Source organism: Microtus pennsylvanicus, chromosome 4, assembly GCF_037038515.1.
Source record: "Microtus pennsylvanicus isolate mMicPen1 chromosome 4, mMicPen1.hap1, whole genome shotgun sequence".
NCBI lineage: Eukaryota > Metazoa > Chordata > Mammalia > Rodentia > Cricetidae > Microtus > Microtus pennsylvanicus.
Window position 1 is genome coordinate 79,252,565 of NC_134582.1, and position 21,223 is coordinate 79,273,787.

General features: G+C 52.9%; 2 protein-coding genes across 2 annotated transcripts; one reads left to right on the top strand and one right to left on the bottom strand.

The window, feature by feature from the left end:
* Nucleotides 1–1,724: 1,724 nt before the first annotated feature.
* On the bottom strand, nt 1,725–5,531 carry Eif4e1b (eukaryotic translation initiation factor 4E family member 1B). Its single transcript, XM_075970781.1, has 7 exons — nt 5,445–5,531; nt 4,190–4,356; nt 3,654–3,749; nt 3,035–3,098; nt 2,335–2,448; nt 2,100–2,239; nt 1,725–1,839 (listed from the first exon to the last, which is right to left on the bottom strand). Exons 1-7 carry the CDS (start codon nt 5,529–5,531, stop codon nt 1,725–1,727), a joined length of 783 nt encoding a protein of 260 aa, XP_075826896.1.
* Nucleotides 5,532–10,895: 5,364 nt separating this feature from the next.
* Sncb (synuclein beta) lies at nt 10,896–18,712 on the top strand. Its single transcript, XM_075969564.1, has 6 exons — nt 10,896–11,271; nt 11,881–12,010; nt 14,664–14,705; nt 14,864–14,986; nt 17,638–17,723; nt 18,081–18,712. The coding sequence occupies exons 2-6, from the start codon at nt 11,890–11,892 to the stop codon at nt 18,111–18,113; spliced, it is 405 nt and encodes a 134-aa protein (XP_075825679.1). The 5' UTR covers nt 10,896–11,271; nt 11,881–11,889; the 3' UTR covers nt 18,114–18,712.
* Nucleotides 18,713–21,223: the final 2,511 nt, after the last annotated feature.

Sequence of the window (21,223 nt, forward strand, 5' to 3'; positions counted from 1 at the left end):
AGCCCACGCCCCTCCCCAGCGGGTCTCAGTCTTCACGGAGCTCCGCCCACGCCCCCGTCCCAGCCAGGTTCTGTCCTCCCGGAGCTCCGCCCACGCTCACGACTCCGCCCCCAGCCGAGCTTAAGTGATCCCTGGCTCTGACCATTCCCAGCCGCCGTCCTCCAGAAGCCACGCCCAAAACTGCCCCTAGCCAGCCACTGATCGCGCCCCCCCACTCGGGTTCTGCCTCTGACCTGCCCAGACTCCGCCCCCAACTGGCCTCCGGCCTTCTGGAGCTCCACCCTAGTCAGCCTCAGCTCTGAACCTTGCTTCTCCTTGGAGCCACGCCCCATACTTTGTTCACCGCCCCTCCACTCCATCCAGTCGGCCTCACCCCTCCCCAAGAACATGTTTCTGGGCCAAGCTCTGGCTACACCTCCAGCCAGACCAACCCCACCTCTGAGGAGCCCCCAACTCTCCATCTCCCTCCGACCTGCTATCGCAGCAATGGCCTCATTTCTCCAGAGGCTTGAGATGAACCAACCCGCAGCCCTGGTGACCCAAGTGAGAAGACCCTGGGCCTCCAGTGGCGTCCATCTCCAGGAATGAGCGGTTGGAGAGGGCTACACCCGTGAATACTGCCGAGCATCTACACAGTGGATGGCGCCCCTGGGGCTGGAGTGCCTGCTGTGCCTGTTCCTATCACAGCTCCTTCCCACACCAACTCGGGCTTTCTCTGGTTTCCTTGGTACATGGGACTCACTGGAGTCCTGTTGAAGCAGGACGGGCCAGATCCATGGTTAGGGAAGCCTGGATCCTGAATATTTAGATTCCACATTTATTCCAGTTTATTAAGAACAGATACAAAAGGTGTCATTAGCCCCAAGTAGACCCCTTCTAAACCATGGAGAGGCCCAACCACCACCAGTAATTTCTTCATGGTGTTAGGGTTTATCACTCCTCCATTTCAGCCTTGCCCTCAGGCAGGAGATACACACAACCCACTGCACTCCTATCCCATCTTGAGAGAACTGGGAGGCTTTCTCAGTTCCCAGAGCCTGCCTGTCTTTACAAATGCCAGTGTTTGACCTCTAACCTACTCCAGTAGTGGGGGTACAGCAAATAGGAAGGGCAGCCGATCCGAGGACCAAGTCACAGCTGGTGTAGGGAAAGGACAAGGTTTAGGATGGGCACCCAAACTGCAAAGCAATGCTCACCAAAAAACCTGAACTACTTTTAACAACAGTGGCCCAAAGCCTTTTTCCAAGACAGAAGAGCCTGCCTCAGCTCACCCAGTCCCTTTTCCTGACAGGCACAGAGAAGTGTTGGCCACAGGATTCTCCTGTCCTCATTTGACAGGGTTGAGCCAGGACTTGGCTTCACCCTGCCTTTGCCAAATGGCCACACAAAGAGCTAGGGGTCAAGTGTGATTTATAAACACTGGCCAGCTGCCACAGGCCTGGGCCTAACAAATGGGAAAGGAGTCTTTCATGAACCCAGACACAATGAGGAGCTCAGCTCCTGTAAGCCCGGTTATTAAGGCTGGAGCGGAAGGATGCCGTAAACCCATAAATAGGAGGCTAACCTGGGCAACATAGTGAGAGCTTATCTAAGGTGGGGGTGCATATGTGTATTCCGAGACAGGTAAAGAGCCAAGCTGTCTGTCCTGCGATTCACAAGGCACACTTCCCTGTGCACCAAACTGCAGGAGGAGGGTGTCCCAGGACCAGTGACTGAGGTCGGCTTCACACCACAAACTTGTTCTTGGCTAAAGAATTGCTCTTGGCAGCAGTGTCTGCATGGGCCTGGTACCCAATGATGGTCTTCGTAGAGAGGCCCAGACGCTCTTTGTAGACGTGACTGGAGGGGGAGATGGGAAAGATGGCCGACATCATCTAGGCCAAGCTATATTGCTCAGCGGCCACCCTGGTTCCAGCCACAGCCTCGCCTACCCATAGATAAGACCAGCCACCCACAGAACCCTTCAGTGACAATGAAGGCTTTAGTTAAAATGGTTTGGATCTACACTCCTAGTACGGAGGGTTCCAGAGGTCTCCCTTGCAGGCCAAGCCACCAACCATCCCGGCTCCAGAACCCATGCAGACAGGGCCCTCTCTCACCCAATGTGCATCACTCCTGCTTGGTTCTCGGCCTCGCTTGTCCACACAGCAATCTTGTCCCCCTTGGTGCGGATGTTGACAACGGCTCCACACACCTTCTGGCTGAATTCCTCAAAACTCTCCCCCAGCAGACACAGCAACTGGGCCCAGAGGGGGAATGGTAAGGGTCCACCCTACCAGCTTTGAGACCACTTCCCCCTGGAGGCCCACACCCACAACCCTTTCCGCCACTCACTGTCTCCAACCACAGACGGTCCAGTTCCGTGTGGCGCTGTTGTCTAGCAAGACTGAGCAGCCAACGGCCACCCCGCTTGTTCCTGTAGTCTTCCCACATGGGCTGGATGCCATCCTGTGAAGAATGGCAGATCAACTGTCTCCTTTTGTTTTAAGGGAAGTGGGCACCAAACTCTTGGCATATAGCCTTGTCTGCTCTGTACCCAGGCCTTAACTAGGCCTGCTTCTCTTACCTATATGCCGTCTGCATAAGCAGGTGCTGCCACCAATCACTCAGCCTCCCACACAGGCCCCTTCCAAAACCCCACAAGCCGCTGAGCCTCACTGTTGCCACCTTTTGTAACCTTCTCTGTGTGCTTGTCACCTTTACTGAACAGGGTGCCTCTGGGTCAGAATTTCTGTGGACTAGGGTAAACATCCCAGGCTTGGCTCTGTGGTCCCCAGACCTTGCCGGGCAGAAGACACCCAGAGAAATCTCTAACTGCTGATGGTAGTGCCTCCAAGATGGGACTGGACTGGACATAAGGAATGCTCACACACACACACACACACAATGTTGATGTTCATGCTAGTTTAGAAGCCAGGCTAATAGCCTGGGCTCCATCCTTGAGACTCTCTTCCCTCCAGACTCGAGCATCTGTGCACGCCCCAGTCATCCATGAAGGGAAAACCGTGGACTCTGTCCCCTGAGCACAGCCTACCTTGAACAGAGCATAGTCACAGCCGGAAGAGAGCTTGCTGGCCAGCTTGATGTGTCTGTACGTCCTGGAAAGACCCCACACAGAGTTCAAGGCTTTGCAGCCCGCGATTCACCTGAGCCTGACTTTCCAGCTCCTCACCAGACCTAACTTCCCACCACCTGCTTCTTTCTTCCCAGGATCTCCCCACCCCCACACATGCCTCTAGGGCCCTGCTGCCTAGAATCCCTTCTCTGGGAACCTGACCCAACTGAGAAAGCCTGAGGAAGTCCACACCAATAGGGCAGTCTAGCTTGGCCTCCTTCTTGAGTTTGTGTGGCCTCCCTCCACTCTCTTCTCTGGCACATAAATGCTAGAGCATCAGCCTAATCCTTACTATGGCTGAGCCAGCTTTCCAGATAGAAAGGAACCTGGTCAGGGCCCCAAAGCCACAGAGTAGCAGGCTTCACTCCCGCTTCTCCCTGGCCTGAGGTTCCCCCTAAACCCCTAGACGCTTTGGGGCAGGGCATGGTCTGTCTAGAGCCTACCAACCCGCAGCTCCCAGCAAATGTTGACAGCCCCTGAAAAGGTGGCAGACTGTAATTCCTCTGACTCCCAGCTCAGAGCCCCCCAGGGCACTCACGCCCAGAAGTCCTCCACAGTGTTAAACTTAGTGATGGGCTGCAGATTTTCCTGCCAGGGCCGGCTCCGGTCATTCTTGAAGAACCACAGAACCCATCTGGGGAATGAGGAGAGAGGAGAGTCAAGACCCCACATGTCACCCCTGCAGTATCTGACTGGGTTAACAAGCTTGTAAAATAGGGGGTGAGACTTGGGACATAGTCCCCAAAGGTATGGGAAGTCAGTTATCCCTGCAGCCTGGGTGAGAGAGTATTTTAAAAATCCACCAAGGGATAGAGAGGTGGCTCAGAGGTTAAGAGCACTGGTCGCTCTTCCAGAGGTCCTGAGTTCAATTCCCAGCACCCTCGTGGTGGCTCACAACCATCTATAATGGAATCTGATGCCCTCTTCTGGTGTGCAGACCTACAGGAAGACAGAACACTCATATACATAAATAAAAAATATTTTTTTAAAAAGCCCACTGCGTGTGAGGCAGGATCCAAGGGTCTCGGGCAGCTCAAGTGATACAGACACTGGGGGTCTCTGTGGCCTCCCTACCTATAATGCAGGGGGTGCTGCTCTCTGTGGGCCTTCCTCCTCGGAGTCAAGAGTGCAGGAGGGTCTCCCGTGTCTTCTCCTGGGAGGACTTTCACCGCTGCTTCTGATGGCTTTTCTTTCTCCACCTCCTCTTTCCTCTTGTGCTCTTCACCGTCAGCGCTGATTGTCTAACCAGAGAAAAGAATGGCAGTGAGCCAGAGCTGGGGAGCTGGTGCCGCACCCCTTTAATCCCAGCTCTCGGGAGACAGAGGCAGGTGGATCTCTGTGAGTTCGAGGCCAGCTTGGCCTACAGAGCAAGTTCCAGAACAGCCAAGGCTACACGGAGAAACCTTGTCTTTAAAATTTTTTTTTTTAAAAATCCTTTTTTGGATCCATAAGCCCCAGTTCTGGCTGACCGACCCCTCTCCCTATGTTTTTTTTACCCCAGCTAGCCAGTGGGTCTGGGATAGGCAGGTAGGTAGACTCACAGTGTCGGGGGTAGCCATGGCAAAGCTCCACCAGCAGCTAAAAGGTCACAAGGCCTTGCTTTTAACCAAGCAGAGAGCCCAGTCCCACCTGGGCAGCCAGGTGGGTGGAGGAGCTTGTGGGGTGGGGGTGGGGTATGATGGAATAGGGGTTGACCAGAATCCTTCTCTTAGAAGGTAAGTGCTCACCACTCTGCACAGCTGTGACAAGAAAAACCCATCCTCAAGGCAGCAGGTGGGGACTCAGAGAATTGAGTCAGAGTCGATATTTGGGGTCTGCTCTTAGGGTATTTAGGACCTACTGAGTGAAAGCTGACTTTGAAGTAGGCTGTTGTACAGGTGACAGAGGTAGCAACACTTCCATAGCACACCCCCCAAAACACACACACACACCCTGGTTCCATTTACACCCTCAGTTTGTGCCTTCACTATCATCCAGTGACATTTTTCTGGCTCTAGAAGCAGCTGAGATTTTTAAAGCAGTAATCACTGAATGGGGTAGCACATGCCTGCAATCCTAGCATCTGGGTGGTAGAAGCAGGGGGGTCAGGAGTTCAAGGCCAGTTTCAAGTACTGAGGGAGTCTGAGACCTGCCTGAGCTATAAGACAGCCTGCCTCAACCAAACAGAAGAGTAGCCATTTGCTTATGTTTAGAGACTGGCAGACTTTTGTATTAAAAGCCACACTGCTGATTTGTCCTGAGTGGTTGGAGGGTTTGGTACCCTGAGGCGCTCCACTTTGTAGGGCCCCCATCCACTCTGTCCTCCTTGCCTCCTGCCGAGAACACTCACCTGGACATCCCTGGTGAGGCCCAGGGCCACAGTCATCCAGCAAGTGTTTAAGTCCTTCCCTGCACTGATCTGAATTACTGAAGCCATGGAGCCTCACCCCCCCCAACCCCCCGCTTTGCAGATCAGGAGGTCAATACATGATTCAGAGCTTGCACGTGAGGCTCCAGAGAATGAGGCCTGGCTCACTGCTCAATTGATGTCAGGTGAAAGCTCTGCCTGGACAGAGAGGGGACCAACTAAGGAAAGAGAAGAGACTAGAAGCTAAGCCCTCACAGAAGGGGCAGGGTGGAATGCTCTGCTGGAGGCTGACAATCTGTTGACAACCCACACCTATAACCACACCACAGTACTTGGGGCACGAGGCTAGGTCCACTGTTGACAACCCACACCTATAACCACACCACGGTACTTGGGGCGCGAGGCTAGGTCCTGGCACACAATAATGGGCACCAAATGGGTGGGCGGAGCTGAGCAGCCCTGGGTTCCAGCCCCAGCACCATTTTTTTAAGCTGTACCCTCTGTGCCAGGGTCTGGTGGGAACAGGACTCATCTGTGCCCTTGAGTACAGACCTCAGTCCACACCGGCCAAGCTTCTGCCAGAAAGGAGCAAGAGCTGGGCTGGGAGGAGAGTGTCTAGGATCTGACCCTGGCCTTAGAGTGGTGTGGGGTTTGTACGCATGGACCAGAACTGGCTGTTAGGGGCTAACACTATGACTCAGCAGGTAAAGACATTTGCCTCTAATCTGAGGACTGACAGTCCCAGCAACCTGCACGGTGGGAGAAAGTCAGCCCCCTTAAATTGTCTTCTGATCTCCACAGGATGGCGTGCACACGTGCATGCCCCCTTAAATTGTCTTCTAATCTCCACAGGATGGTGTGCACACACACACATGTGCATATACACACTTTAATCTTTATTTTTATTTAAAGACAACTGAATCCTGCCCTCCAAGTTTCCTGTTGCTTAGATATAAGTTCAACCTGAATATCTGATTGGTTCATTTGGGCTCACACTTCAGAAGGTCCAGTCCTTTGCATCTGAGAGGCATGGCCCACATTTTCATGGACTGGAAGCAGAGGAAGGGGAACATGGGTGCTGTGGGATAATGTTCTTGTACACTGTAAAGATTTGTCACTCCTTTGGTTTAATAAAACACTGATTGGCTAGTAGCCAGGCAGAAAGTATAGGTAGGGCGACCAGAATAGGAGAATTCTGGGAGGAGGAAAGGCAGAGTCGGTCACCAGTTAGACACAAAGCAAGCAAGATGAGAATGCCTCACTGAAAAAAGGAACCAAGCCACATGGCTAAACATAAACAAGAAATATGGGTAAATTTAAGTGATAAGAGCTAGTTAGTAATAAGCCTGAGCAGTAGGCCAAGCAGTTTATAATTAATATAAGCCTCTGTGTGTTTATTTGGGACTTAATGGCTGCAGGACTGGATGTGACAGAAACTTCTATCTATACATGGGTACTCAGCTGGCTTTATTTTCCCTTTTTGTTCAGCCTGTGACCCTAGGCTAACCCACAGAATGGTGCTACCCATAGTCAGTCAGTTTTTTCCTCACAGTCAAGTATCACTCCAAAAGATACAGTTCACTAATGCCCTGGGCCTAGATGCTTTTTAATCAAGCTTAACAGACAATCAAAATTAACCTCCAAAACTGAGTGTGACTGCATACACCTTTAATCCCAGCACTCGGCAGAGGAAGGAGGACCTCTGAGTTTGAAGTCAGTCTGGTCTACAGAGTGAGTTCCAGGAGAGCCAGGGCCACACTGAGAGACCCTGTTTGGTGTGTGTGGAGTGGGGAAATTCACCACCACAGCCAGGTTCTCAGACTGCAACCATGAAAATAATTGGGAGGATGCCCACCAAGGTGTTAATGTGTGCCATTTGGCAGAGGTGGTAGAGACGATGAAGAGGTGCTATGTCTAGAATACTGAAAGACAGAGAAGGACAGCCGTCCACTTACCTATTGCCATGTCACATCGCCTGTCCCAGTGACCCACAACAGTAAGAATCATTTACTATGCTTGCAGATCTGCAGTACCTGTGGGGTCAGTTCTACTCTGCTCCAAAGACAGATAGGCTAGGCTGGCTCACAGCTTGGGCTGAGGGCCTCTGTCACTCACATGGGGTAGTTAATGCAGCTGTCAGAGGAACCTCAGCTCTGTGTGGCGTCTCCATGTGCAGCTGCTCAGCTTTCACAGTGTGGTGGCTCCGTTCCCATGGGTTCCTAGGACAAACATTCCCCAAAGACAGGAAGTAGACGCTGCCAGAGCCTTCAGGTTCACATCAGGCAGCTCTGCAGAAGGCCCAGACAGGGACAATGCTACTGATCTGTATTTGATGGACCAAGGGAGTTGCTGCTCTCTCCAGGGGTGGGTGTGGTCTTGGCTCCTTCAGAGCCCTGGCTCTTCCCTGGCACAGGGTGGCTTCCAGGCCTGAGGAAACCTTATACAGTTCTTGGAGGGCTGGAGGCAGGGCTTGTGTGTGTGGGGGGGGGGGGGGACAGGAGGCATTTAAAACAAGTCCCTGGGCCTGCTAGGAATCTGGCTCTTTGCCAAGGTCAGCTTGCCTTTAGGGATCAGCTAAGTGGGGTTGACAAGCTGAGGCTCTTGAATCCCATCACTGTTCTGAGATTTTTCTTGCTTTTTAAATCTTTTACTTTATTTGTATTTACACTTTGGTCAGTCAGCATCGTGCTATGAGGCTCTTTGGTTTTGCTTTTGTTTAGAAAGCTTGAGCCACTTGGTATTCCAGTCTCTCCATGACAGCACTTCTCGACCTGTGTGGGTCATGACCCCTTCGGGGTCACATATCAGATATGCTGTATGTAAGATATTTACATTAAGACTCATGACAGCGGCAAAATTACAATGATAATGTAGCAATTATATAATTCTATGGCTGGGGGTTGCCACGGCATGAGGATCTCAGTGTTAGGAGGGTGAGAACCGCAGCTCTGTGATAACCACACCCTCTCTTTCCTTGTCCTTTGTCAACTTGCCTTTGCCGCAGTTTGTAAATAAGGACCTTGGGGACAGGGCAGTGTGTCCTAGAATCAAGGGTCTGTATGATGGTGCACAAGCCAGCAGGAGAAGGCAGGTAAAACCTGACCAGGACCAAAATATAATCTTGTGTGTCCCTGTGTGTCTGGATGGGTAACTGAGCCATCATCTAAAGGAGGGTCCTGTATCTTGATGAGGGTGAAAAAGGATTGTCTGCAGGCCTGTGAGAAGTGAGCAAGGGAGGTGGATTAGGGGTCTAGGGGACGGCTCAACAGTTAAGAGCACTTGATGTTCTTGCAGAGGAACAAAGTTTGATTCCCAGCATGCACATAGCTAACAACCATCTGTAACTCCAGCACCAAAGGATCCAACGCCCTCTTCTGGCCTCCACAGGCACTGCATGCTGTGGTGCACAGGCAAGCATGCAGACAAAGCACTCATACACATAAGATATAAAAAAATCTTTTGTAAAGACACATTAAGTATATTTTTAAAAATGTTTAACTGCTGGTGCTGGAGAGATGGCTCAGTGGTTAAGAGCACTGGTTGTTCTTCCAAAGCTCCTGAATTCCCAGCACCCATATGGTGTCTCACAACCACCTGTTTGAGATCTGATGCCCTCTTCTGGTCTCTAGGCATACATGCAGGCAGAACACTGTATACATAATAAACAAATAAATAAGTAAATCTTTTAAAAAATGTTTAACTGCTTTTTAATTTAAAAATTGCTTTACACTGGGGGGGGGAGCAAAGCCTTTAATCCCAGCACTTGGGAGGCAGAGGCAGGCAGATCTCTATGAGTTTGAGGTCAGCCTGGTCTACAGAGGGAGTTCTAGGGCAGCCAGAACTTCTGTCTCAAAAAAAAGAAATCCTGTCTCAAAAAAACAATCAATCAAACAAACAAAAACATCACATTACATTTATTTAAATCTATATTTAATACATATAGCATGTGATAAATACATGTAATATGTACATATACATTTATATATTAATATATGCTATACTAATAAAATAAAAATCATATTGATATACAAAAAACTGTTCTTACATATAACTTATTAAATATGTAAGTGTGTAATATAATTTTGCTATGTATCAGAATTAGCATGTTCAGTATCCACAAGCTTTGCAGCCTGCTTCTCACTAACATGTCTTATTTCACTAGTGTGTTGGTACATGGAGGTCGGGCTCCTGGCTCCTAACCACATCACAGTGTGCCACGGGGTGGGTGTCCTGTAAGGAAGTACCCAGACCTCTAAGAGGACATTGTCAGCTGTAGTGTACAATGACCATGCCTGCACCTGTGCACACACGTGTCGGTGTGCACACGTGAATAGGGATCCACAGAGTGAGTTCCTGGAAGGGGAGCTGCTGATCCCAAAGGACTGTGCATTCATAGTCCCGACAAACGCTGCCAACCCCGTGGCCTCTGCCAACTCAACAGTCCTGCCGCAGCCATGAGCGTTTTCCTGCCCGTGCCCTGCTGTCTGCTGCTGGCACACCTTAGCTCATCACTCATCTCTCACACACCCCGCGCTTCTGTCCCCACTGCCTTTGCCTGTGTAATAGCCACAGCCTAAAACACCCTTCCGACCTTGTTCCCGAGGGAACATCTTACCCATTCGGTGAAGCCCCGTTAAGTGCCACCTCCTTTTTCTTCCTCCCTCGACTCCCTGAACTGACAGGGTCCCTTTCGCCTGCCATTCCACACCTGCATGGGCGCAATTCTGTCATCAAGCTGACTGAGGTCCTGTGGTGCATCGGAATCCCCGCCTGTGACTATACTCAAAGGTATAGTCCTCTTCTCTTTAGCTCCTACTGTAGGTGGCACTGCCTTCTGACTACCCCTTGGCGTGGTAGTGCCTCTGACCTTTGCACTTGAAGGTTCAGCCATGTGGATCTAACCCTCGCCTTTTTTGGTCTGCTTTGGTGCTTCTTCGGGATCTCTCTACTCCAAGGTTCTTCGCAGAGGGCTTTGCTGTCTGCTGACTCTGCCTTAAGCCCTGTCTCTCACACCAGCATCTTACTATCTTCCCAGCACCCCTCGCAGCTGAAATAACCCTGTTTGGTTTAAGTGTGGATACATTTATTTTGTTTCCTACCTCTCATATCTGCATGGGTATGAGCACATACACGCGGCATCTCCCTGAGGTCGGGTCCTTGTGTTGCTCCCCCCCTCCCCAGTCTCCACCCTCGAACCTGCACTACACATCTAAGCGCTGCCCAGACAGGCATTGACTCCCTGCTTGGTTCTACAGAAGAGGGAACTGGCATTTCAAAAGGAAAGCTAAGAGGTTCAAGATCCCACAGTCACTAACAAAACCAGCTAGGATTCGAATCTATCTCAACTCCCAAGCCAACCGCATCATTTCATTTCCACTCCTCTCTCGCCGCATTACCCCCTCCCATACTCCCCAAAGACACGTCTCAAGCACCAGGGTCCCCGACTACACGTCAGAGGCCCTCCCCGGGAGGCTTGCTTGCTCTGAGGAGATGTCACCCTCCCCGCCCCCTGTCAGTCAGGCGGAAGGGGCGGCGCGGCCACCAGGGGGGGTGCTGAGCTCAGAGCTGCCGCAGCGCTAGAGCTGGAGCCGGAGCTGAGCCGGAGCGCGCGAGTAGCATCCTTTGGTGGCAGCGCACCGGAGGCCGGACCACTGCTGCGCTCCTGTTCAGGGCCAGTGACCCAAGCTCCTGACCACGGCCGGACCCCACTGGCTCCAATCCCAACCCTGCCCCGCGTAGTCCAACCTCGGCATCTGCTCGCCGCTGCCGCCACCACAGCTCCATCCCCAGCCCGGCCCCCGAAACCCAGGTGAGGCTCAGGGAAGCGGATCGAACTGGGGTCCAAAGGGACCGAGCGTGAGGTGAGGAGGGAAATGGAAACTGCACTGGGGAGAAACGTGGGCACGAAGGTGGAAAGCGCTGGGCAGGCGCGGGCAGGTGCACTGCAGGATGCGTGTGTCTGTCCTCTCGGTTGCTACAGTCTGGGTGGATGTGCGGACGTGCGTCCGTGCCCGTGTGTCAGAGTGTCCATGCGCTTCTGAATGCCCTTGTCTTGTGTGTGCACGTGAGCATGTCCATGGTGTGTGTTTGCATGCTGACCGTGTGACTGTCGTGTGCGTGTATCGGGTCCGGGTGTTCGCGCCGAGTCCAGCTTCCGGTTCTGCGGGCCTGCAGGTTGCAGATCTCCGGATAACCGAGGTGGTGGCCCCTCCCGCGTCCCGGGGTTTCAAGGACGCTAGGACTCACCGCAGCATGGCCCTGAGGCCTAGAGCTGGGGAGTGGAGTGGGTAGGAGGGGACTCTGGGCCCAGAAGCGCGCCAATTCTCAGGGATGGAGGGAGGGGGCACCAGGTCCCCCGGGAGGGCCGGAGTGAAGGTGTGGAGCCAGGACCTGGCACTTGTGTATTCGCCCTCCCCAGGCCGCCAGGATGGACGTGTTCATGAAGGGCCTGTCCATGGCCAAGGAGGGCGTTGTGGCTGCAGCCGAGAAAACCAAGCAGGGGGTCACCGAGGCAGCAGAGAAGACCAAGGAGGGCGTCCTCTACGTCGGTGGGCAAGGGGTTGTCGGGCTGGGTGTCTTCTGGGGGTACCAGGAAGGGTCCTCAGAGAGATTGAGGGGTCTGAGCGTGAGAATATGAGTCAGCAGATGGGCGAGGTCAGTAGGGGTCACTGGAGACACAGCCAGCTCATGGAATTGACCAGAGGGAGGTGGGAACAAGGTGGGAGCTAGTGAAGATGGTGTTCAAATGAAAGACCCGGGACAATGCAGTGAGCTCACCAAAGTTTCCTTTTTCTTATCCTGACATCACTATTAATAGCGACCTGATGGGGAACCTTTACTTGAGGCCAAGTGCCGTGAAAGGCCACAGCATCTGATGCTCCTGGCCTTTTTTCTACAGATCGGGGACACTGGAGCCCTCTGCTAACCACGCTGCCCAAGGTCACACAGCTGGGAAAGCCTGAAGCTGGGGTGTGAATCCAGCCAGGAAGCCCCACCTTCCCTGGGTATTGGCGGGCTCTTTCCAGCTACCTGCCCCCCCCCAACACACACACACACTGCCTGTGGATTTACCACAGCTCTCCCTCCAGTTCACACTCCTCTCAGAGGTCAGCTGGCATCAGGACAAAGGGCAGGAGGTTAATGTCTCTCACCAGAGTGTGAAAGGACTTTGTAGGGTTCTTTCCGTAAGGAGAGATAAGGCTAGAAATGGAAGCTAGCGGACTCGTTTTGGAGCTCATATGGTGGGCCAGGGCTTGCTCTTGTAGAAAAAGATATAAAAGAGCTGGACAGTTTGCCCAAGGTCATAGCAAATTTGGATTGGCTCATTAAAAACATACTCTGTGCCAAGCCTTGTGTGGATGCTGAGCTGTGGCAAGGCAAGGGGACAAAACTGCAAATTCCTCTTGGAGAGGCACAGCATTTCCAGGATGGATCTAGCATCAAGCATCAAGTGTGGGAATCATTTGGGGGAAGAAAGCCAAAGGGGAGCTACCTGTGAGGGTGGTGTGTGTGGAACAGGCCTGAACACCAAAGGGAAGGCAGAAAGGCGGGATATGAGGACCTAGAATGGTCTGAAGAGCAGAGGGCAGGAGTCATGGCGAAGGACGAGCTCAGGTCGGTAGGCAAGAGCCAGTTCACGAGAAGACCTTGTGTGTCAGGCTGGAGCATCCTTGAAATTGCCATTAAAAGCTGTACGTGAGAGATTGACATGCTCTGACCAGTTCACAGTTGTCCCTCCAAGCTACAGGCGAGTAAATTGCAGGGAGGCCAGGAGGCATTGCCACCTGAGGCAAGAGCAGCGGTAGGTAAGCCCAGCCTTGAGCGCACATCTGCCTAGCCAGGTTCTGCCCCCCTTTTACTCATCCCTCGTCTCTTTTGCTTCTTAAACACCCAGCACCCCACTATTGTCTCTCTCTGCCTCTCCAAGTCACGGAGGCTTTTCCTTGGCAGACACTTTCTAGTCTTCCCTTACCCAGAAACCTCTCCGTTAAGACCCTGGCTCCTGTAGCCTAGCATGCAGTACCCCTCGTGGCCCTACCTCAGCCTGCATTTCCAGCCTTGTTTTTCACCATATCCAATGTTTCTGGTCCTCAGGGGGTGTTTTGCCTGCCTGGTTCCTCCTCCATAGTCTCTTTTTAGAATATCACTGTGCTCCCCGTGTCTCAAGTCCCAGGCAGTGTCCCCACCTCTTGAAGTCCCTGGAGTCTAAATATTCTTTCCCTACTACTCCAGGTCAGACAATGGGCCACGGGCCCGTCAGACAGTCAGACAGGCCTTGCACATCAAATGCACAAACAATTTGTCAAAGAGGGAATGAATAATGCATGGCATGACTCCTGTCCCTTCCACCTCCAGATTCTGGCTGACCTTAGTTTGGGGCACACTTCATCCCAGCCGGGCCTCACCCTTGACTCTGGCTAACCTAGTCTCACCCTCTCTGTACTGGCTTTAGCCTAGGTTTACTAGCCTTTGTCTGGCTGCTAAGTCTTCACGTGGCAGGTTGCCCAGGTCCAGGAGGAGACACACCCCGTGGTCAGAACTTCTTGCCTCTTCCAGTACCACATCAGCATCTGACGAAGACCCAGTCAGTGTCATGAGTTCCTTCTACAGTCTGAACATCACCGTTAGACTCACCTGCACCTAACAATCTCCGCTTTAGTCAAAAGGAAGAACTGGCCCTTGTCTGGAGGACCTGCTCATGAAAGACATACACGGGGCACCAAGGGCATCTTCCAAATGCCTGTCTCTGCTCCTCCCAGCACCACCTCCCATCTTGGGCTACACACTCACGCAGTACCTGGGAGCAGGAGTTTCAAGTCGGCTTTGAATGCTTGCTCACTCAGCTCCTAACCAATTGCAGGGCCCTTACTGAGCTTCTGGTTTCCAACTATAAAGAGAGAGCTATCCAAGCCCCTCCCGCTGCCCAGGCTGCAGACCGGGAGAAGTTAAGAGCCACTCAGGCAGCGTCCACTGGGGGGTGTGGGTGTTGGGGCAGGAGAGCAGAAGGCCTGAGGAAATATGTGTAGGAACTGAGTGTAATTAGCATGGGGTGAGAACCGTGGGATGTGGGGGTTCAGAGAGGCAGTTCAGGGGACCCATTGCTATCTGGGTTCTCTGCTCACTGCATGAGCCCCGCATTGGGTTGGAATCTCTGTTCGCTATGCTCAGACTTCTTAAATATGCTCCTCTTTCTCCCTATAGGAAGCAAGACCAAAGAGGGAGTGGTCCAAGGTGTGGCCTCAGGTACCAGACCAGTCCTTGTACTTTATGGTGGGGAGGGGTATGGGGGCTCCTGAGGTTTCTTTGTGGGGTTGCCCCTGGGGAAGGAAGACTCTGGGACACTATGTGGGGCGGGGGCGGGGCTGGCACTGAACCCTTCCCCCAATACCTCCCTGCTCCAGTGGCTGAGAAAACCAAGGAGCAGGCATCACATCTGGGAGGCGCTGTGTTCTCTGGGGCTGGGAACATTGCAGCAGCCACAGGCCTGGTGAAGAAGGAGGAGTTCCCCACAGACCTGAAGGCAAGTGATCCCCCAGCACATGTCGGGCATGCTGGGCACACATGCCTGCCATCATCCACCTCTACTCCACCCGCCTGGGGCACAGGCTTGCTTGCCTCCTTTCTTACAAGACTGGGCTACACTGGGCTCAGAATGAAGCCGTGGGGAGGTGTGCATAGATGCCATGCTCCCTGTGAAGGGACCCAGAAGGGGCTGTGAGTGCATAGCCCGCTTACCTGCCGGCATGATTCCAGATATTCCTGGGCACGTCTGAACAAGCCACGGCCTGTTCGGTCATTTCCTTTCAATGAATGGCTGTCCGTGCCAGCGAAGACCTGTTCTTAGTGGCTTCACAGTGGGTGATGCCCTGCATTCACGCTACTGAGAGAAATCACAGCGCAAAACCGGCCAGTGCACATGGGCGTCAGACGGGGTATGCATGCGCAGTGGAGACGAGAACGCTGTGATGGGGCAAAGCACTGCGACAGGACTACCTGAGTTTAGGAGAGTTTCCCTGGAGAGGTGCCATTGGACAGCCCGGAGATGTGCCGGGACTGTATTTCTAGCTGTTTTGAGCAGGAAACACAAAGGTCCTGATGCAGAAGTCAGGAGACAAAACCACGCAGGTGACTATAATGCTGCAGGTCTAGAGACTCCACCTTGAGAGCCACCACGATAGAAAGCCTGGCCGGCAAACGGTGAATGCTCCACATGCGGCCTGGCAGGACTATGTAAGGCTCTTTCTTGTAGGACTGGAGAGATGGCCTTGCAGAGGAACTGAGTTAGGTTCCCAGCATCCACATAGTGGCTCACAACCATCTGTAACTCCAGTTCCAAAGGATCCAATGTCCTCTTCTGGACTCTTTAGGACCCAGGCCCACACATGGCATACAGAAGACATATATGCAGACAAGCACTCATACATACATGTTTTTTGAGACAGGGTTTCTCCGTAGCTTTGGAGCCTGTCCTGAAACTAACTCTTGTAGATCAGGCTGGCCTTGAACTCACAGAGATCCGAGATCCGCCTGCCTCTGCCTCCCGAGTGCTGGGATTAAAGGTGTGCGCCACCACTGCTCAGCAAAAAAAAATAAATAAATCTTTTTTTTTTTGAAAAAGGTGGCTTTAACTTCCCCGCCTACACAAACACACACCCCAAAAAGAAAGGCATTTTGGAAAGGTATCTCCCCAATGAAGCCAGCAATCAGTTCATCACACAAAACGCCAGCTTCCAGAATTCCTGCACTACGCTGCCTTTAGGGTCCCTTACCCTAGCCAGGCCTACATGAGGCGGTGGAACATGCCTGGATCACGGAGGGACTCCCTTAGCTCCCTTCAGTCCAGGCCCTGCCTACTCCCCCAGGGCACCTACTTCCTGACTTCCATCACTGCAGACTTGTGGGGTGCTTTTTTAATCTCATGAGTATGTCATCAGGAAGAGGACAAGCTCTTCTGTATTCTGCTTTTCCTAATCCACTGTGTGACCTCTAAGCCTGCCATCATTCTCCATTCCCAGGGTCCATGTTCCACTGTGGTTAGGTGCTGAGCCTTTCTACTGTCCTGGCGTACTCGCTTCCACACAAAGGGCTCAAGCTGGGATTTATTTGGGATGAGGGTGCTGCAGATTGAGCCAAGGCCTTTAGCACACTAGACACATGTTCTAGCATGAAGCTATACCCTGAAGGCCTCAAGCTGGGACTTTGAACTGTGTCTTTCCTGGGTTCCGGTCCTAGCTGGGTAACTTGAGACAAACTAATATTTCTCATCTCTCTGGTCATCCCCACAAAGAGAAGTCTGAGCCGCCACCCTCATTTACAGGAGATGTAAAGCCCTCTATTCAAGGGGTGCAGGTAGACAGGACTCCAAGGAGCTGAAGCCACCCATGGGACTAAGGCAACTGGAAGTGCCAACTTCTCAGGGTCCTAGGCATGTGCCAGTCCACACGCGGTCTTCTACAGCCATGCACACACCCCAAGTTATCGCGTGTTTACATATATGTGCTCATTTGCAGGTGGCGGACCATGTGTCTAGCAGACCTCTACCTCCATGCTCATTGGTCTGTGCCCATCTGGGCAGCAGATGCAGGGGGGGAGGGGAGAGTCTTAGCTCACACATCCAAGCAACACCATGAGCTGTTGCTTCCAGCTTATCTTAAAATAGCTACAGTGAAGAAATCAGGCCAAGCTCAGCCCTGGGGGAGGGAGGGATGGGTGGAAGGCAGCAGAGGGAATGGCACAGAGCCCCTCTCCAGCCCCAGACCTGAGCCGGCAGCTCCAGTCTGCCTGAGAGGGGAGCTTCCGGAGTTCTCTCCTGGGTCCTATAGTCAGCCCAGCAGTTTGACTGCACCTAAACAGGAGACCCATCAGCTGTCTCCTATCCACTCAGTCTCAGGGATGGAGGTAGAGGCTGTGAGGTGCTGGGCTGAGCAACAGAGTGCTCCACCCTCCCTCCGCACTCCTAGCTTCCCCTGATGATTGGGTGGGAATTCATCAGTCACACCTCCATCTTCTTCTCATTTTTAAGACCTCCAAGTGGACACCTCACCCAAATACCCCTTGCACTGCCAAGCTACCCTAGTCTACCTCACTCTTCCAAGCAACCCATGGCATGCTAGCATGGGATTGTAAGGAATGTCCAGCTGCCCACACAGCCCTGCTCTCCTCTGTTCACAGCCAGAGGAGGTGGCCCAAGAAGCTGCTGAAGAGCCACTGATTGAACCCCTGATGGAACCTGAAGGGGAAAGTTATGAGGGAACACCACAGGTGAGGGGGCCACAGGACTGGGGGAGGGGCGCCCTGAAGATGACATCACCCCTAGCTGGGTGGGAGGTCCCCAACGTAAGAAGTGGAATGGTGGGGGGGGGGCTTCAATAACTCAGGTTCCAGGAGGTGGAAGTAGGGAGGAGAGGACAGATGGCAGATGGTGCCTAATGCTAGGACCCAGGCACAACTGCCTTGGACTACCTCGGCGGGACCCAACTCCAGGTTTCTTCCTACCCTGGGGGTGGGGCAAACATTGTTCCTCCTTGCTGGGGAGGGATTTGGCGCGCTGCACTTGACCACTCAGTCTCCAACACTTCCTTTATGCTCTTCTCTATTCCACCCCACTCCCCGATGCAGGAGGAATATCAGGAATATGAGCCAGAGGCGTAACGGTCCAGGAGGGCCCCGGCACCAGCAGCACAATTCCTTCCCTGCCCCTGTTCCAACCCTCATCCCCAGAACCAGGGCTGTCCTTCTACCTTTTCCCCCAAACACGAGATCTTCCTTTGGCTCCGAGGCACCGCCCTCGAGCCTGTGTTAGTGTCTGCCCTGCCCTTCAGTCTGTCTTACCTGCCCGCGTTCATCCCTGAGGCGTGAACTGGGGTCGCGCAGAGGCCCAGCTGGGAGCTCTGCCCCACCAGTGTTACCCCTCACCCTCCATCTGGTCCAGTGTCTGCGCGGGTGTAGCATGTTCTATGTATTTTTAAACCAAGATGGGAAAGCTATGGCTCCTTCCCCATCCCAACAGAGGTTTTCCGAGGGGGCCCCCCGCGGGCAGCCCCACTTCGACCCCTAAAATGTTTTTTTTTAACCCAAACCAGGAGCCAGTTGTGCCATGCCCCCTCCCTCAGCCCGCTCGGTCCAAGCGCGGGCGTCGTGTGTTGTGATTGTCGCATGGAGAGCCCCCCCACCCACCGTGTGAGCGTGTCCCGGGTGGGTCGGCCCAGCCGCCCCCCAGCGTGTCCATGAATAAAGCCAATCTGTCTGTAGCTAGCGCCGCCTGGGCAGGGCTGGGCTTCCGGGCCCCGGACTGCCCCTCCGCTCTTTGGGGTTTGGCACTCTCAACACAGGCACATCGCTGACTACCTGGGACCTCAGTTTATCCATCTCCTATTCCAAGCAGGCCCTCGACTTGGAGGGTGATGGCCCCCACCGCTACCTGTGCTGGGACTGAAGTTGACCGGGAGGCGGGAAGTTAGCATCGGGCGCCACCTCCTGGCAGGAAAAGGGGTACAGGACCAAGAGAAGAAAAAAAAACAGCACTGGCATCGTGAATACGCATGCACGCACGTGCACGCGCGCGAGCCCGAGTGTCAGCACCCGGCAAGAGTGCAAACAGAGCGCACGTGCAGACCTGCGCTCTCTGTTGCGGTTGCAGCTGAGTCGCAGAAAGACGTCTCTAGCCGTTAGCAGACCCCTCCCACTCCAGTCCTGTACAGACACATCCACGCACACCTGCCCAACGCAAACAAACAAAACCGTTGGAGACATAGGCCCAGGAGAGGGCACAGCTCCCGGCAGGCGGTACTCTCCCCTCCCAGAAGCACCACTGAAAGTTTTCGCTTTCAGCTGGAGTAGGAGAGGGTCTGCAGGAAACTGGGAAACCCGCCAGACACCTGGAGCAAACCAGGATCAGCACTAGGGGGCCCCCGCCGACTCAGAGTAAGAAGGGAACCTCAAAAAGACCCGCATTGCGTAGAGGCTCCGCCTCTGCAAGTAGGAAAACGCCGCCTTTATTGGCACAGAGCGCGTGGCTCAAGGCTCCGTCCATCTGTGCGGTGTTCCCATTTGCTGTAGAAACCTGGTCCTGTCTGCATACGCTTGGCAGACGCCTGCCAGATTTACTGCAGAGAAGCCCCCTCAACCTCGCCTTGAAGTCCAGCTACGTAGCTGGAAGCAGTTTGCCTTATTCAGTCAGACCCTTTCCCCTTTCCCTAGAGTCGTTGGAGGGAGAGGAGATGGCAAGTCTGGGAAGGCCATTAACCCTGTGGGAGACCGGGGTGTTGTGGTCACCTGGGCCTTTATATCTGGAAGCAGGAAGCTGCTAACAGATGACCGCATGAAACAAACTGGTGGGCTTGGATGAGTGAGAGTGGTAGGAGCCAGAGACGCCTTCTGGCTCAGTTACAGTACTTACAACCCGCTATCTTCTAGAACAATGGTTCGTAACCTTCCTAACGCTGTGACCCTTTAATATAGTCCCTCATGTTGTGGTGACCTCCAACCACAAAATTATCCTCGTTGCTACCTCTTAATTGTACTTTTGCTACTGTTATGAATCATAAGGTAAATACTTTTGGAGATAGCAGTTTGTAAAATAGGTCGCGGCCCACAGGTTGAGAACCACTGTTCTAGACACTATGACGTGCATGGCCCTCTGGCTGAGCTCTGGCTTCTAGATAGGGTTAAATTATTCTAAGTTTGAATACCTTTGGTTTGTGCACACTTTTTCCAGCCCTGTCCTGATTTTGTTATGCCCAGTCTGTGGGCAGTGTGTGTGTGTGTGTGTGTGTGTGTGTGTGTGTGTGAGAGAGAGAGAGAGAGAGAGAGAGAGAGAGATCTGTAATCCTCAAACCAGCACCTAAACCCCTTATTTATTTATTTATTGGCTCGACCTTTTGTCTTCAGCTCCTGATCCCCATTTTTGGGTGTCAAAACCAGGTTTACCATCTGGCCTGTGAAGAGATTTATTTCCTCCTTCCTAAGTGCCAAATCCTACACCTGGCCCCACTGAGAATGCTTCTGCTCAGAGACCAGCATTCTCTGCAAATACATTCCAGGCGCAAATCCAGAAGCAGAAGAAGCCAGCCCATGTCTGAGGACTGTGTGTGTATGTGTGCATGCATGCATGCATGTGAGCATGTGTGTGTGTGTATGTGTGTAAGTTCAGCTCATGGGTCTGAGCCATTTCCCAAGCTCCCCATATAGACCAAGCATGTGGTACTTACCTTCACTAATTTCACCTGAAATCACTCTCAATATTTCATTGCTACAACCTCAGCCTACAAAGGAGGGAACATGAGCAATGCGACTCACCCAGGGCTGGTTGCTGAAAAATGTCAAAAGCCAGATTGAGCCCTATTCCTGACTCTAAATGACAAGACCTTTGGAATTTTCAAAACCTGTATTCCCTGGCTTTGAAGAGAGACAAATGGAAAAATATGTATAACAGGCAAATGCGGACAGACACGGGTGTTGTGTCTTGAGCACCATAGTGACACTGCATGCACGTTGATCTGTGTGTGACGATTGCACCAGTGGTGCGGGTGCACATATGTGCTGTGCTTGCATCTGTGCTCACGCATGCTTGTGGTGCTGTGCATACATGTTGTGTGCACCATACTCCTGTCTTATATGCGAGGATTTCAAGGAACCCCTGGTGTTCTGACAACTCAAAGGCCAGGAATCACAAAATAATCAGCAATGCCAGGTGTGGGGTTGAACCAGAAGGATCATGAGTTTGAGGCTAGCCTGTGCTACATAGCAAGACCCAACCCTTC